The sequence below is a fragment of the Hippoglossus stenolepis genome, chromosome 5 (genome assembly GCF_022539355.2).
Source record: "Hippoglossus stenolepis isolate QCI-W04-F060 chromosome 5, HSTE1.2, whole genome shotgun sequence".
NCBI lineage: Eukaryota > Metazoa > Chordata > Actinopteri > Pleuronectiformes > Pleuronectidae > Hippoglossus > Hippoglossus stenolepis.
In genome coordinates this window covers 8710065-8726989 of record NC_061487.1, presented here as the reverse complement: position 1 = coordinate 8726989, position 16925 = coordinate 8710065, and the positions used below count along the sequence as shown (strand labels likewise).

General features: G+C 40.8%; 2 protein-coding genes and 1 pseudogene across 2 annotated transcripts; 2 read left to right on the top strand and 1 right to left on the bottom strand.

The window, feature by feature from the left end:
- Positions 1-1635: 1635 nt before the first annotated feature.
- LOC118109337 (nucleobindin-2) lies at positions 1636-10773 on the top strand. Its single transcript, XM_035156385.2, has 13 exons — positions 1636-1765; positions 2418-2555; positions 2816-2923; positions 3028-3160; positions 4494-4597; positions 5959-6144; positions 6456-6546; positions 6722-6780; positions 6902-6994; positions 7599-7688; positions 7834-8004; positions 8343-8397; positions 9332-10773. Exons 2-13 carry the CDS (start codon positions 2418-2420, stop codon positions 9424-9426), a joined length of 1323 nt encoding a protein of 440 aa, XP_035012276.1. The 5' UTR covers positions 1636-1765; the 3' UTR covers positions 9427-10773.
- On the bottom strand, positions 10643-13614 carry si:dkey-10o6.2 (uncharacterized protein LOC100124608 homolog). Its single transcript, XM_035156388.2, has 7 exons — positions 13340-13614; positions 13121-13245; positions 12970-13036; positions 12448-12604; positions 12054-12196; positions 11604-11714; positions 10643-11045 (listed from the first exon to the last, which is right to left on the bottom strand). The coding sequence occupies exons 1-7, from the start codon at positions 13490-13492 to the stop codon at positions 10866-10868; spliced, it is 936 nt and encodes a 311-aa protein (XP_035012279.1). The 5' UTR covers positions 13493-13614; the 3' UTR covers positions 10643-10865.
- LOC118109341 lies at positions 13529-16462 on the top strand (annotated as a pseudogene).
- Positions 16463-16925: the final 463 nt, after the last annotated feature.

Below are 16925 nucleotides of genomic sequence, written 5' to 3'. Positions count from 1 at the left end.
TTTGTATTTACATTTAATTGATTGCTTTAATTATGTTCCAGATTCAGATTAATGATACAAAACAATGTACAAACAAGTTAAAGTACAAACTTATTTATTACTATTGCCACATACCAGTATCAAATCTGGAGCCTGAACCAGTATGCCATTCTCAAGATAGGCTTTCAAAATACACAACACTCGACAATAAATGAAAATAATTACACAACAACATTAAACACAATCAATGCACAAAACATAAACACAGTTATGTGTGTTAAGGTATACACAATCACAGCAACGTTCATACAAATTTCAAATGCGTTTTACTATTTTGTACATCTAGTAGGCCTACCAAGTGGCTGCAGTGTAATTGCTGCTAAATACATTTACTTAAGTACTGTAGTAAAATACAGTTTTAAGATACTTACATACTTTTACTGTACTTCATTTCAAATAATAATCAACTTTATTTATCTAGCACCTTTAAAAACAGAGTTTACAAAGGACTTTTACAACGAAGCAAAAGGCAAATTCAAGAGAAATAACAATCGGAAGGAAGCAATGGGACAGGAAGGCCAGACATCAACATTGACGTCATTTGCCATCAGGGCCCCTGATGGCAAAAGCCTGGTCACATTTAGTTTTCAGCCTAGTCTTTGGAACAGCCAGCAGGGCTCCACCTGAGGATCTAAGGCTGCAAACAGGCACATAAGAGGTCAACGTTTCTGTGATGTAGCTTGGGGCCAGGGCCCGGCGTGCTTTAAAGATGTCAATTAAAATCTTCAAATCAATTCTAAAACGGACAGGGAGCCAATTGGGAGAAGCAAGGATGGGGATGATGTGATGTCGTCTGTTAAAACCAGTATTCAAAGGGAGGTATCAGCTGCTTGTTACATTACTACTTACATTAAAATGTAAAAACATAAAAACTGAATGCATCAGTGTGAATTACAAGGAACAGTCTATATCTGTGAGGGGCCTTTTTGTTTAATAAGGTACATAAGTACACATTTCAGTGTCAGAACATATTCCACACAGCAACATATATTCTATTTTTAATAATACACTGTACATTTTGAATACAATTGAAGTGCTGTTAGCGCCACACACTGCATCCTCCAAAATGAAGAATCAGCACCTCTTCAAAACATCGAGGATTTGGAATTTTGTATTAGATGCCCTTAGTTTTAGTCAAGTGTATCTTACAAACTGACAACTGAGTTTATCTTGTACACATTGTAAATGGAAACTCTGTAATGATGCAACCAATGAGACTGAATACACTTTTTTATTTTTATTTGGCTTTTTAGACTGTTTGTGTTCTTTTTTAGAAAAGGTGCAGCCTCCATTTTTCCGGGAATAACATTAACGGTACTAACAGGCTTAATGATTTATTATTCGTAGCCACGTGCTGTCGCGTAGCACATTAGTGTTGCTCTCAGGCACTAACTCCGCCCTCGCGGGAGGTAGACTGAGCGCCACGTACGGTTTGGCTCAACGCACCTTAACATGGAGACGAGCAGATTACGCTCTGACACGCTGTGATTAACGGGCCCAGCGGCCAATCAGCTCTCAACGCGACTGTCGTACTGAGCACGTGCACCTTCTTCTGCCCAATGAGAGGCTGCGGAGGCGGGCCGTTGCCATGGTGAACATCACCCCCCTTGTAGGTTGTGGCCACAGCAGACTTGTATTAGTGGTGGACATGGATGTATTATAAGAGCCGCTACATGACAGCTGTAAACAAACTACACCCGGTGGAGATTCAGCTCACAAGCTCAAAGTACGTGTCGCTTTACTTCTAACTTCACATGGACTCTGTTTATTGTTGACGTTTACCAGGAAACGAAAAGGCTTATTTTGTAGCTTTTTCTACCTCTATGGGATTAGGAATTAGAAACCTGAAACAACTTGTTATTTACATGGCACCACCAGCCTGTGTATGTGCTTGTGAGTTACAGGTCTCAGACAGAGGGGTTGTTTGAAAGTAATCTTGCTGTTTGTTCGTCCACCTAACACGTGTGCTGCACAGAGAGACAGGATAAAATAAGATCAAATGTATTAATCCCAAAATAAATTATTGTGCCAGCTTGCTCCAAGATCACAGTACAGTGGAATAATAGAATAGAATAAAAATACATAGATTATAAGTGGAATTCAAAATATAAGAATAAATAGATGCTTTTCAGATAAAGCCAAAATTGCATAAGCTCATCTCACATGGTGCCTGAACAAGTTGTGGCTTGTGCACCTTTTGCAATACTTGAGAAATAAACGGTGTTGGCTATGGCAACGACAAACGTATGGGTGAGACACTGGACACACAAGCCTTATTTCTTCTACCTTATTAGGCAATTTTAGTGTAATTAATGTAATTTCATACTAAATTAACTCCTGTTTCATTTTTCTGTTTCTTATTAAATGTATGTAACCAGATGGTGAGCAGCAAAGCATTTGCCCGCTGTGGGCTGGTTCTGCTGAGTTTGTGGCTGTGTATCCAGTCAGTGCCTATCAGTGTGGACAAGTCCAAAGAGAAGCGTGACGCGGAGGAACTGGAGCCGCCACAGAGTGCTGTGAGTCATAAATACAGTGTCACACACAGGGACATCTCTTTTAAATCCTAGCAAATTACAGCATAATTTGTTGTTTGCTCAAAACAAACAACAGCAATATCAGGAATGAGTTGGCCCCCCTAAAAAATTTACAATGTCACTGCATATAAATAATCAATAATGTATATCAATAATGCCCATGTCAAGTTAGGTATTAACAAGTTAAATGTACATTTTAGTCCTCTGACAACAAACACTGTGTGGTTTGGTTCATGCCTCAGGAGACCGGGCTACACTATGACCGCTACCTCAGAGAGGTCATTGAGTACCTGGAGAAAGACCCCCACTTTAAAGAAAAGCTTAAAAATGCCAACATGGATGACATCAAGGTAAACGTCTGCACACTCACTAAAAACATCCCCTTGTTTATTTGCAAGCCTGTGGCAAGAGCATGTTTGTATTGAGCTGTGGCGTGTTGATTTTGCGCCCACAGCAAGGCAAACTTTCCCGAGAGCTGTACTTTGTCCACCACAATTTTCGGACCAAGCTGGACGAGCTGAAGAGGGAGGAGATGAACAGGCTGCGGATGCTTATCAAAGCCAAACATGACGTCCAGGGGGAGAATGGTGAGTGATCCTCCATATACTGCGGACATCAAGTCAAGCAAAAGTTTGTTTATAGATTAAAACAACCACCATCGACCAAAGTACTGAACATGCTTAAAATTTAAATAAATTGATATTAAAATGTATATCAAAACAGAGAATAAATAGAAAATACAAAAGCAATAAAATGTTAAACATCGTCAATAATTGCAAATTAAAATATTGCACAATGAGAGATGAGATGGAGGCCTCAAACTCTGAAAGCTACAGAGAAGTGGGTCTCAAGCAGTGATTTAAATGTGTTTTGGGTCTGAGCGACTCTGATATGAACAGGTAAACTGTTCCAGAGACTAGACACAGCCACTGTAAAGGCTTCTGTTAAGCCTATAGAACTCTGGATGCCCAGAAGTATCAGGTTGGCTGACCTCAGTGTTCAGGGTTTGGAGTATGAAGATGCAACAGTTCGATTACAATACAATTTTAAAACCAACCCGGAATTTAATGGGTAGCCAATGAAGAGAGGCCAATTCCGGTGTAATGTGACACTAGCAAACTTGTGCTTCTTGACACTTTACAAGATGCTTTCTAACACAGAGTGTGCGGCTGCGGCACTGTCAGATGTAGGATCAGGCTCTTGAGACACAAGAACATGGTGCAATACTCCGACTACCTCAACTCACGGTGACTTGTAGTCTCTCCAACTGCTGAATGACACGTTAAAATGAAATAAGATGAAGGACCCACAAATATTGCTAAAAGCGTAGTTAAAGAACAAAAGTCGACAATTAAAAAAAAACATAATGGTCAGAGACATCACGGCAAGACAAAGGCAACTTGGACAGGATGTGTGAAAACATTTTAGAGATAGTGTTGTATCAATTCGATCATGCGTAAAAACACATTTGCAACTACTTACTTAGACTGAGCTCTTTCCCAGAGTCTATTTGAAATGAAGCTTGAGTAAACAAAGCCGGTAGCACCAGTGTGCCAGTGCACAGAAGAACTGCTGAAGCACATAATGTCTTAGGACAACACATGGGAATTACTAAGTCAGTTTAGTGAATGACACAAATGTTTTATATTATATTATGTATATTATATTATATTATATTAATTATATTATATTATATTATATTATATTATATTATATTATATTATATTATATTATATTATATTAATCACCTGTAAACTAGCAGTTATGCACAAAAATACCTTGCTTCTTTAATACAGAAATGTCCCACTTCGGGATAAAAAGAAGTCCATCCACCTACCACCCTACCCACCTACATTGACTTTAAAGGTCAATAAATAAATAATGATAATAATAATTAATTCATTATTCTCTCCCTTGCAGGTCGTACAATGAACCACCAGGCCCTGCTCAAACAGTTTGAGCACCTCAACCACATGAACCCAGACACGTTTGAGGTGGACGACCTGGACCGCCTCATCAAATCGGTACAGTTAGAGAGGGAACAACTCCTGAACACTGTTCGCTACATTTGTCGGCCTCCCACACATACACATGACAGACACACACATCATTAGCATACATACTAGTTGCGTATCTCATAGTTACATTTCTACACTTTGTTGGGAGATTTTTCCTACTTTTCATCCCGTGTTTGTAGCGACCACATTTTGCGGGTACTGTAGAGCTGTTTCTAATATGAAACTGCATCACAGGACTTACGTATAATCACAGTAATCTCAGTGAAGAGCACCTTTTTCTTTGCTAAAATTAGAATGAATGAGCCTATAGAGAATTCCAGGTTTCAAACATGACGTGATTCTTGGGAGTGTTCACACGTCAGCATGTTAGGTATTCTTAGCTTTATGTCCTTTGTTGGAGAGGACAAGCTCACCAGAGGTACATTCACTGGTTTTAAGAGACTGGATTGAAAAAAAAACACAAAGGGGAAGCCAGCTCACTGGGTTTGCATGACTCTTTGCTTTACACAGAAGTGTTAAAGTCAGGACTTTAATCTGCATGGGTTTCATTTCGTGTAGCGTCTTTATGCCTTGGGGACTGCTTGGTAAAATGCAAACAATACTGAGGGTTTGCTTAGTTGATAAAGGCTTTCACTTGACACTGTAATGTATTTCATGGGAGTACCTGCAGGGTGTGTGTTTAACTCCCTATAAGAATTAGTCAGGTGTAGACTGAACTTTGGCATTTTGGTACATTTTAGGACAATGACTTGTGTATTTGAACTATTAAAGACAGGTGGCTGTGGCTCAGGAGGTAGAGCAGGCCAGTCACAAACCAGACAGTTTGCTCAATCACGGGCTCCTTTATTCTGGGTGCTGAAGTCACTCAACCCCAAAATGCCTACAGAAAGTGCTGCACATATATGTATTGAATCAATGTGTTTGCGAATGGGTCAATAGTCAGGATGCATTTGTAATTTGCCATACTTCAGCCCTACAACACCAAGCAGCTGGTTTTAGATTCCATGTCAACAAACCAATCCACCACTGTGCCAACAAATCATTTGTTGGAATACAAACTCTGTGGTCCTTTCTCTCAGTTTTACTACCCAGGAGTAACTGCTGACGGAAGATGTATTAGTACCTGATCAGCAGCCATTAGACGGTAGGAGGTAAACATGAAGAGCAGGTCGTAGATTGATTTTGCCTGGAGCCCTTGCTGAGCTATGAAATAAAAAAATCATTCTAAATGCCAAGCAGTGGGCTTCATCATCCATAGAGCTGCTCTGATCGCACCTCCTGTGTTGGGACAGAATGAATCAGTTCCAGGAGGAAAGAATAAAGTTCCATCAAGGTATGAATTCTCCCTTTTTTGTTTTCATTTGTAGGCGACCAAAGACCTGGAGAACTTTGACAAGGACCGTCACGATGACTTCAAGAGATATGAGATGATGAAGGAGCATGAGAAGAGGGAACATCTGAAGAACTTGAGTGAGGATGACCGCAAGAAGGAAGAGCAGCATTATGAGGAGATGAAGAAGAAACACGCTGACCATCCCAAAGTGAATCATCCAGTAAGTCTCCTGCTGGAGTTACGCTCATTAGAAAAGGCACCAGAGAGCTGAAACTCCTTTACTCAAGCAGCAGAAGCCTCAGTTATTTCTTTCATGATCTTTGGTTCTAATCTAAGTTATTAGATGGAAGAATTATGTGGACAACTGAACGGCAGTATTCAGACAACCTGTGTGTGTGTGTGTGTGTGTGTGTGTGTGTGTGTGTGTGTGTGTGTGTGTGTGTGTGTGTGTGTGTGTGTGTGTGTGTGTGTGTGTGTGTGTGTGTGTGTGTGTGTGTGTGTGTGTGTGTGTGTGTGTGTGTGTGTGTGCAGGGCAGTGAAGACCAGCTGAAGGAGGTGTGGCAGGAGGGCGACGGTTTGGACCCACAAGACTTTGAACCCAAGACTTTTTTCAAACTCCATGGTAACCACAGATGCCATATTTGCCAAGAACATCTGTTCAGAAATAGTCTATTGACACATATCAGTACCACTAAGCCATAAGATTAATAACATTAATATAATACAACCAACTCGTTAATGAAACTATGTATGAATGAAATGACCTGTTCATTCCAGTCATTTGTTTTGTGTTGCAGACAGTAATGGAGACGGCTTCTTAGATGAGACTGAGCTTGAAGCTCTCTTCACTAAAGAGGTATTTACAATATGCTTGTGTATTTATGTCTAACTGCCCTTGTTCTGCATGATTTAGGATAAGGTCATATGTAAACGAAGAAGCCTTTTAGATTAAATTTCTCTGTGTTTGTGTCTTCAAGCTTGAAAAGGTGTACAACTCTGAAAATGAAGAAGACGATATGGTTCAGATGGAGGAGGAGAGACTTCGCATGAGAGAGCACGTTATGAACGAAGTGAGCTGCCACAGTAACAGAGCAGATGTGTGGGGTTGTGTTCAGTCATGCTGCATGGTGATAAGCACCTCACACAGATTCAAATTCCAGCTTAGCCGGGGTCTTTCTGTGTGGAGTTTGCATGTTCTCCACATGTCGGCGTAGCTTGGTACCCTGGGATTGGCTCCAGCTCCCCCTACAGCCCTCAAAGGATAAGTGGTATAAATAATGGATGGATGGATGAACCAGGCATGTTCATGCCCACAATTGATATTGCTCGAGTGACGTCAGTTTGACTTTTTTTTTATTGGAATTTCTGACTATTTAACACATTTCAATATCAAAACATACAGCACAGTAAAGGGCTTGCCCCTCTGTGTTTTATTAAAAGTGCTGTACTGTTTTTAGATTGATCATGTTCTAAATGACTAGAGAATATTAAGTTATAGCACCCCCACTGAATTTGTCATTTAAAAAACTCCACTGGAAAAACACATGATCCATCCAACCAATCCTGAATCAGGGACTGGTAAAGCTGGTGGAAAATGGGGAAAATGGGTCATGCTAAACAGCAACAGCAGTGGAAAATAGAGTTGGCACTGACGATACCTGTGTTGATGTTCAGGTGGACACCGATAAAGACAGACTCGTGTCAATGAGCGAGTTCATGGCGGCCACTCAGAAGGAGGAGTTTCGCGAAAAAGACGAGTGGGAGGTAAGAACTCTTTTCTTCTTCTGTTAATACAGGACAGTTGGAAAGATGATTTTTGTGTTTCTTGATCTGAATTTCATCTTATTCTTTCATTCTATTCATAACATCTGACCATTCCCTGCCCTCCACCCTGCTCCTGCCTGCACAGACTTTAGATAATAACCCCTTATACACAGAGGAGGAGCTGAGGGAGTATGAGCAGCAGCTGACCAACGAGAAGAATGACATCAACAAGAAGTCGACCGAGCTGCAGACACAGAGGGAGGAGCTCGAAAGGAAACAGGAAGAGCTTAATGCTCAGAAGTTGGGTCTACAGCAGGTAGACTAAAAAAAAAAACCAATAAAAATATTATATAGATGAAACACAATCAGGATTTTAGTAGTCTGCACTCAATAACCAGAGTGTAACACATAGTTCTAATTCATGATATGCATGGTTTGTTTGCATATGACATATTTACTTCCTCGTAACAGTGCTGATGAGATGCACCCACACAATACTGTATTCTGTTTACTATGCACTGTAGTGCAGGCACAGTATACGAACTAATATATATATTTTGATATTTGCATACAGTAGCATATATACATACAGAGCAGAGGTTCCCACTTATTTTGTGATTCTCTCACATTTTCTCTCCTTCTCTCTCTCCTCAGGCAGTTGAAGAAATGGATAGAATAAAGGCCCAGAGCACAAACGCTGAGGTCAAACGTAAGTATGACATTTCAATGAGTCTAACGTCTAAAGCCACTTCTCTAACTTGAAGGTTGTGGCCTGTCATCATCAGACTCATGATCACCTCCCCCAAGGAGGTTACGTCTGTCATATGTTAATTAGCATGATTAGACAAAAACTACCGGACGGATGATCACAAAACTTGGCGGGAGGATGTGGTGTTGGGGGTCAGGGAAGAACCCATGAAATATATTATGCAGATTTGGATCAGGGGGCAGATCTAGGAATTTCTTTTCACTTTCTTTAAAGGTCCCGTGTGTAAGATTTAGTTGAAAGGGATCTATTGACAGAAATTGAATATAAAATAATCCTAGTGATGTTTTCACGAGTGTGTTTCATCTAAATTATACAAATTGTTGTTTTATTTACCCTAGAATGAGCCCTTTATATTGAAATACTTTATTTTTACATGGGGGTCCTCTCTATGGAGGCTGCCATGTTTCTTGTAGTAGCACAGACTCGACAAACTAAACACCCTTTGAGTTTTTATGAAAACTGAAGGTTACAACAGGTTCTCTTTCATGTTTGGAGGGGGAGGGGTGAGGGGTATTCAGCTGCCACATGCAACTTCACCCCTTTATGACACTAAATTCTACACACTCTACACAATTCTACAAATTCTACACACTCTACGCAACTTTAACATTGCGAGATAAGGCATTCTTCAAAATTGTCATTTAATTGTTCTGTGTATATTTCATGGATCTTGATGAAAAAGCAGGCATGGTTAGAGGACTTATATTTATGAGTGTGTGCAATTGGGTGCAGATCCAAATAAAAATCTGGATCTAGTGAATTTACACGAATTTTCCTTAGGGGAATGTTAGGCCTTGGTGCAGTTATGTGCTCTCTGAGTTCCATTCTTGTTATGTAAATGTATTCAAGTTGGGCCATTGTGACTCTCCTGCAGGTGAAGGTGACGCAGCACCAGTTATACCAGGAAACAATCAGCCACTGCCCCCTGGTCACCAGCAGCAAGATGTACCAGTGCCAGGACACTCTTAGCAGGTCTCACCACTCTGCAAGCTGCAGGGATGCCACTGACCGTGTGTGTGAGTGTGAGTGTGTGTGCGTGTTTACTCTGAAATCATTTCAATTTTCTGTTTTCTATTTAGAATTTTCAAAACACCACTGGACAAAAACATGCCGACACATTAAGAGCATGTGAGAAAGTCTGATTTTAGGCCTTAAATTCTGTCAATTACGTCATTATTCCTCTTGTTGGTGGATTCGACTTGAAATGTGAAGCTTGTCCATTTGTCTGTGTTCACAATCAACTCTTTTGTTTTTGTCGTATTGATGTTTTGTCACAACTAGGACTCTGTTCTCCATGGGGAGTATAAGGGAGGAGGCCCTGATAAGTGAATGTTTTGTTTAGTTTACACTGTAGTTTATTGTCTCTGCTACTGTCTCTAAGACAAAAACACACTTTTTTTTTTCAGGTGAAGTGAGCTTAGTATTTCAGAAATAAATTTATGTTTTATGTATGTCACCACAGAGTTCATGTAGAACTACTGGCAAATGAATGACATGGTCATGAAGAGTTTTCATTTTCCATATGGAAACAGCACTTCAACCCATTTTCCTACAAGTTACATTTTTCTTAAAGACTTAAACTTAAAGCTTTACCTCTTAATTATTACATTGGTAATAAGGTTTCATTTCAAACTAAGTGAAATGTGTTCACAATCGTGTTTAACAAAATTTTAAATGATCTTGACCTCCAAAATCTCTTTACTATTTTATGAGACTTTAATAAGACTGCAACAATTACACACAGATCATCAAACATTGTTTTCTTTTAAGTATTTTTCGCACTAGCAATGGAACTCTTACATGTATAGAAAGCAGAAAAACTACTTCACTTGTATTTTCTATATTTTCCCCCTTGGACCAGATGATTGAAGTACATATTTATTTTACAGATGAAGTTACATATATTATATATTTAAATTACTGTGATTGTGCTGGTTTTAGAGTGAGTATGTGAGTTCTGAATTGGTTGTTTACAGTGAGCTTTTGTCAGTGCTTGTGAGTGCATGTGTACGAATCTGTGTCATTTTTCAAAATGGAATAATTTAAGTCTTCTCTACATCACTGTTAATGAAACTTAGCTTGGAAGTTTAATCCAAGAGTCACATGGTCAAAAACAGATTTCAAAACAGTCACATTTTAGGAGAGATGCAACAGATAAGAGATATAATCAGGACACAAAGACGGATCCTTTGAAGTGCAAGTTTATTTCTGTCTCAAATCTATCTGCCTCCCAACATCTTTAGAGCCCAGTTTACCTCAAGTTTTATTTATTTATTTGAGGTTTTGAATGTGGACAATAAAGTGAATGAGCCTGCAGTTTGGAGGGTTGTCTCTCTTTAATGCACGCGCACGCACGCACGCACGCACGCACGCACGCACGCACGCACACAGAATTCATGGACAGTGGTTTAGCTTCGCCCATACGAGTTACTGAAACGCTCACTGAGGTATTCTCCTGCCTGAACTGGAGGATATTTGTTGGAACCGTCGCAGCAGGAGATCACAGCCTCATCGTCAGGCTGGACGAAGAAAGCCAGGGACTGACGTGTGCTGGAGTCTCCAGCAGGGGGCAGTAAAACTCTGTGGAGCTGTGCAGCAAGGAGCAAATGAAATACATTATATTACATATAAAACACATACACACATACATACACATTATATACACATTGTAGTTGTCAATTTGTATTGGTATTTCTTATTAGTAACTGCATACAAAATAGTTTTATAATATTCAAGTAAAAAGTATGACAACATTTCTTATAGCTGTCTTTCATATTAAAAACTAACATACCAACTATACAAAATATTATAATATTACTTAATTGTTTACTTCAAAACACGGATGACCGTCCATATATAATAAAACATGCATGAACGTCTATATAATTTGATTATAGAGATTTGAGATTATAGGGGTTAATGTAGATCTTGCTGCAACACCTAAACACTTCACCCCCCCTCAATCGGCATAGTGGTGAGTAGATAATGAGTGAATTTTCTACCCCTTTAAATACTGTCTAAATAGTGGTGCAATTTATGATTTTACTTTTGCTTTTGCTTATTCATGACAAAAAGAAAAGGTTAGATCTCTTCAAACCTGTTTCTAGAACTCAAACCAAACTGTGCAGAAATGTCTAGAAACTCACCACAGAGACGAACTGGTCGCTGGTCCAGCGCTGCATCAGGTCAGCGATGTTGATGAGGACGGTTCCAGGGACGCAGGGAGCACAGATGAATTCACCTGAACGCTTACGTACCTGAGGATTAAAGTGCAGTGCGTGAGATTTCTCCCAACAACAAAAAAAACTAAAGAAAGAAACTGAGTGCTGCTCAATAGAAAAAGGCAGATTCAAAGGTACATTTTCTATATGGTATCTTACAGTCCTCTCTGGCAGTAGCTCTGGAAGATGAGTTTTGATTTGGTTTAATGCAAGAAATGTAAGATTCTAAGTAAAATAGCAAGTTGTGTTGTATGATTTAACGTGACAACACAAGAAGTGAAAAAGATATCCTTAAGTAGCTCGTAGTAAAGGAGGAACATTTGTTTTTTAAACGTTGCATAGCATCCAGAGAGGGGGAGATGTGAGTATGATGACCTGCAGACCCTCAGAGCTCTGAAACAGCAGTGTGATGGTGCCGTAGTCAGAATGCTCTCCACACCGCAGCTGACCCTCCTTGGCTTTCTCACTGTTCACTGGTGGGTAGTACAGAGACCGCAGCGTCGTGCCGTTCTCATCAGCTACAGGAGACATGATCAGGTTTACTGGCATCTAAATATTAGGAGAGTTTATAGTGAGCTCAACATCTATGCCACTGGGAGATAGAGCACGTTGTCAGTCATCTACTGGTGAGTGTTACTTCAGTTACATTTGTTTAAAGTGAGGAAAATCCTTCCTTCTTAGCCATCACCAACGTGCCCTTGAGCAAATCTCTCCTGAGCTGGACTCACTGTCTTTGTGATACTCTTATACAGTGAGAGCAGTGACATACTTCCTATTAAACTGTGTGCACCCAGGAACACCTCTTGGTCCAGACCTAGACCGTGGGCCATCACCCGCATCACCCGCAGGCTCAGCTCCTTGCAGCGCTGGAAGAAAGACGTCTGGATCTCCTGGAAGTCCACCACAGCATCTGATGTCGGCCATTTCTACAGCAGAGGCAGGACGTTCATTAGTGCCTGACCAACTTCGATTTTCCAAGTATAAACTATACAGTAGATATCAGTTAACTTAACAGTGCACATTTTATGGGGCCACTGTTTCTAAATAACCTCAAATGTATCTTTAATACATTTATTTTTACAAAGCAATTTCTTGCCAATACTTAATATCAGCTGATAATAATGATGGATTCAAAAGAAAAAGTAGGACAGAACTTTGCCTAACTTTGCAATGGCTTGTACTTTGACCCCACGGCTGATTCAAAGGGCAATCTTCTTTGATCGATCATGATGCAGTAGGTCTGTTACATAACATGGACAAAAGTCATCTTTGATAGGGGAAACGTTATTACTATGTCAGGGTGGAGTGAGGATGTATTGAATGCCTCCTTCAGGTCCCCAGGTCGACGTGGATTCAACCTGAAAAAAGCAGTTGGGTCAGTTAAAACAAAGACAGCCCGATGGAGCAGATAAGAAGTGTGCGCTCCCTGTAGTGAATCCCACCTCTCAGCCTCCAGAGACACCCAGCCGTGGTTGGGATTGTTGGCGAAGGTTTTCCTGCTGAAGGGCCGCTTCACCTCATCCGGCTGCAGGAAGAAATCCCTGGAAACGCGCATAACACGGTGCACCTGTCCACACACACATCAGGAGAAGAGACGCACACTCCAGGTTTACTTTTACGCACGATCCTGTAAACTAAAGGATCATCTGCGCTGCTCTCACCTCCTCGTCCGTGATCCCGGTGTTCCTCAGGAACACAAAACCAACTTCCGTAAAGGCAGCTTTCAGCTCTTCGGCCAAACTGTGCAGCTGCTCGTTCTGAACACCTCGCTCATCCAGGCCGCACGCACCGAAGTCCACTACGGGAATACTCATTTTTCACAAACTACGCGTAAAGTTCTCTGCAAGTGGTTGCAACTCAACTGAGAAATACTTGAGACTCACAAAAGTTGGTTACTACCTTCCGATCGTATCGTCACGCGCTCTAGTCATGTGACCTCTTCCAGCCAATAGGAAAGCAGCCCACCCAGTGAAAGGTTGATATTTAGAGGAGCCAGTTTCTCCAGTACACAAACAGGGGTCCACCTGAGAGGATGTTTGATTTGCTGAATGAGTGGAGGAGCGTCTCCTTCGCATGCTGCGGCTTCATGGGAATTTATTAGGTCGGTGCCAGCAGCTTCGTACAGGACTCATCTAAAATCTATGGCTCTTCCTCGGGCTCTGATGGCTGCTGCTCTGGCTATTGGAACTCCTCTAGGCAAGTCACACCACACTTCAGTCAAATAATCTCCCACACTGAAATGAACAAATGTGCCAGGTGCCAAGGAGCAGTTCTCAAGATTTAGTACAAGTTACTGCATTTTGTTCTATAATTCGGTCAATGCCATATTGATTTAAAACTGCATTTCCCTCCTGTTTCTTCCAAGATATCACTGCCCCTGTTCTCCTCATCAGTCCCTGCTGATCATTTGAGCTGTGGAACTGGTGCATCTTATTTTGAAACATTTTAATGAGTTCCATTCAATAAATTCAATTTATTTGTAAAGCACCAAATCACAACATACACCACCTCAAGGATCTTTACATGGTGAGATCGAGACCTCAAACTATAGAGAAAGTTCCCACAAAGAGCAAGCGAAAAAACTCATTATGAAGGAACTACAGACGGTGAGCTGTACACATAACTTTACAGTGAAAAAGAACAGAAACAAACTGGTCTAAGTAACACAAGATGGCCAATTACAAAAAGTCCTTTTCAGCATTACTTTTGTTTTTATGATATTACAGTCATCTAATCACGTATCTAAATTCTCTGTGCAGAGAAATGCTGTGCAGATTTGATGTGTATGGATAAAGAGGCCAGGAAGCACAAACTCTGGCCCCTGCACCCATAGCCTTCACCCTGCTGCAGGTGGTGCAGGACTCTCTGCAGGGAAGCCTTCCAGAGGACGCCCATGTTGGAGCCTCTGGGAGACTGCGTGTCCCTGACCAGAGTGCCTGATGGGAAGAATGCACTAGTGTCAGAGTTTGACAGCAGAGAGAAGCTTATTCAGGTAAGTTTGACAGTTTGGGAGCCAAGCTGAGACTTTTATTCTGGTTGAATTCATCTGAAGTCAAGAGACATTTCACTGTCTTAATTACTAACTAGAATTTCACTCAGTTGACCGAATACATAAGCCAAGTCCAAACGGTGCCCTTATGAAACCCCATCTAAATTCATTACATCCAGATTTGTATTTGGACACATTCATAAATATCAGTTCCTTAAACATGAATGTAATGGGTTCTTGCTTGTGACACTCCCCACCCCTCAACAAAATCTTATCAAAATCGGGGGTGCAGCTCTTGCGTGACCATGCTAACTAACTAACAAATGCAATAGAAAACACAAGCTCCTTGCTTGTTGGGAGTTGGTGAAGGAGCAGACAGATGCGACAGAATGGACTGAGACGTCCTCAGGTGGAGCACTTCTGGCTGGATCCACACCTCATATAGAAGCTCCCGGTTAACATCAGAAGAGGTAAGGGTAGTAAAGTGAGGGATGACCCTCTTTATTTGGGGGAGAAAAAAAATCAGACATAAGGAAAACAATGATCTGAGCTGCTGTGCCTGTTCAGTAGATATAATGCAGTAAAGCCAAATGTGTCCTGCTTGTATTTAGCTCTCTAGCCCAGAGGTGAGAACCTCACATTGTTCTTAAACTCTTTTAACCTGTTGTATCAACACGACTCAACACTTTCTAAAAAGCATGCAGTCAATTAGGAATCCTGTGTTTGTTGTCGAAAGCCAGACAACCAGACCCCGGGGATTTTTGTTCTGGAATCTACTAATTCTGTGGCTCTTTTATCTCGAGAATTGTTCATCTTATCAGCTTAACACTTGAAATGTTTATTGTTCAGGGCACAAGGAAGCGCAGGGTAAAATCTGCTGTGATTTGGACACGTGATACATTCAATATTAATACACCTTTTAATGCACAGGCGACCAGCGCTCTGTAGCGGCAGTGGGACTCATCAACTTAAGTGATGTTGTTGATCACGACAACCGTGTGTGAACAACAGGTGAACTGCTCTTTGTGCAGCAGAGGTGGTGCAGCTCTAAGGTTCTGTGGACTGAGTCCCCGCAGTTGGTCTTTAGTTTGTGTGGCTCAATTACTGCAGGTCACTTTGACTGTGACAGAAAGAAGCTGCAAGGCCAAACAAACAACCCATTCCAAACAGGCAGGTTTACAGCTGCTCTAGTTTAACCAATTGACACATAATTTGCTTGAGTATTTCCATTTCGTGATACCTTGTATTTCTGCTGCATTATTTTTCTCAGGGAAATGTTGTACTTATTTCCATTTATTTCCTCCACTTAAGGTTTTTTTATTTTTTGTATTTACAGTTTTTTTTGCGAAATAATTGTTAAATGTTAATCTGATACTTGAATGAATCCTTCCGACTGGTGGATTGGATCCCAGATGTGCCCTGGTTCTATAGCATGGCTGAGAACATGCACAAACAAGCTTGGAAGGACAGGGTGGACGACAATGACGGGTATGTAATATAAAGATGATGTCTCTGTGCCTTGGTTTCATTGGTTCACACAGTGAGGCGGCCCACATGCCCCTGACCCCACCCCCCACACATTAGTGGGAAGGCACAGCAGAGTCGCTTCAAAGTGCAGGTGGATGCTGGGGACTGGGCAGAACTGTGGGGTGGATCCAAAATGTTGCATTTGCGCAAACTTCAAACTGTAGGAAAACAGAAGATTCTTTGTCCTTTTCTGCATTCAAGTAAATAAGTTTGATGTTGCACTGTAAGAAAAGAATGCGAAATCGTTGAATAAATAAATCCAAACATGTCCTGGGTACCATTGTGTCATTATTGACGAGAACATCAGATACAGTACACAAAAAAAAATGGATATGGATTCGATCAGGCTCATGGCATTCCAATATCTAAGACACAAGGAATTAAAAGGAAGCTAAACAATTGCAAGATTTACAACTAGAATGGCCGAGGCTTAACAGACCCCTCATGAAACCACATTTAAATTCACTAGATGCAGATTCTTTTGGGGATCTGCACCAAATTACACACACTCATAAATATCAGTCTACTTAACATGTCAGGTTTTTTTTCATCATGATCCATGAAATATTCTTTGATAAATCAATGAAAATGTGGAAAAACCCCTGTCAATGTTAAAGAAAATGACTGGATCCGCCCCCTGATTCGGATCAGCATCAATATTTGATGACTTCTTCCCTGACCCATAACAAATCTTTCCAAGTTTGATGGAAATCGATTGAATAATTTTTACG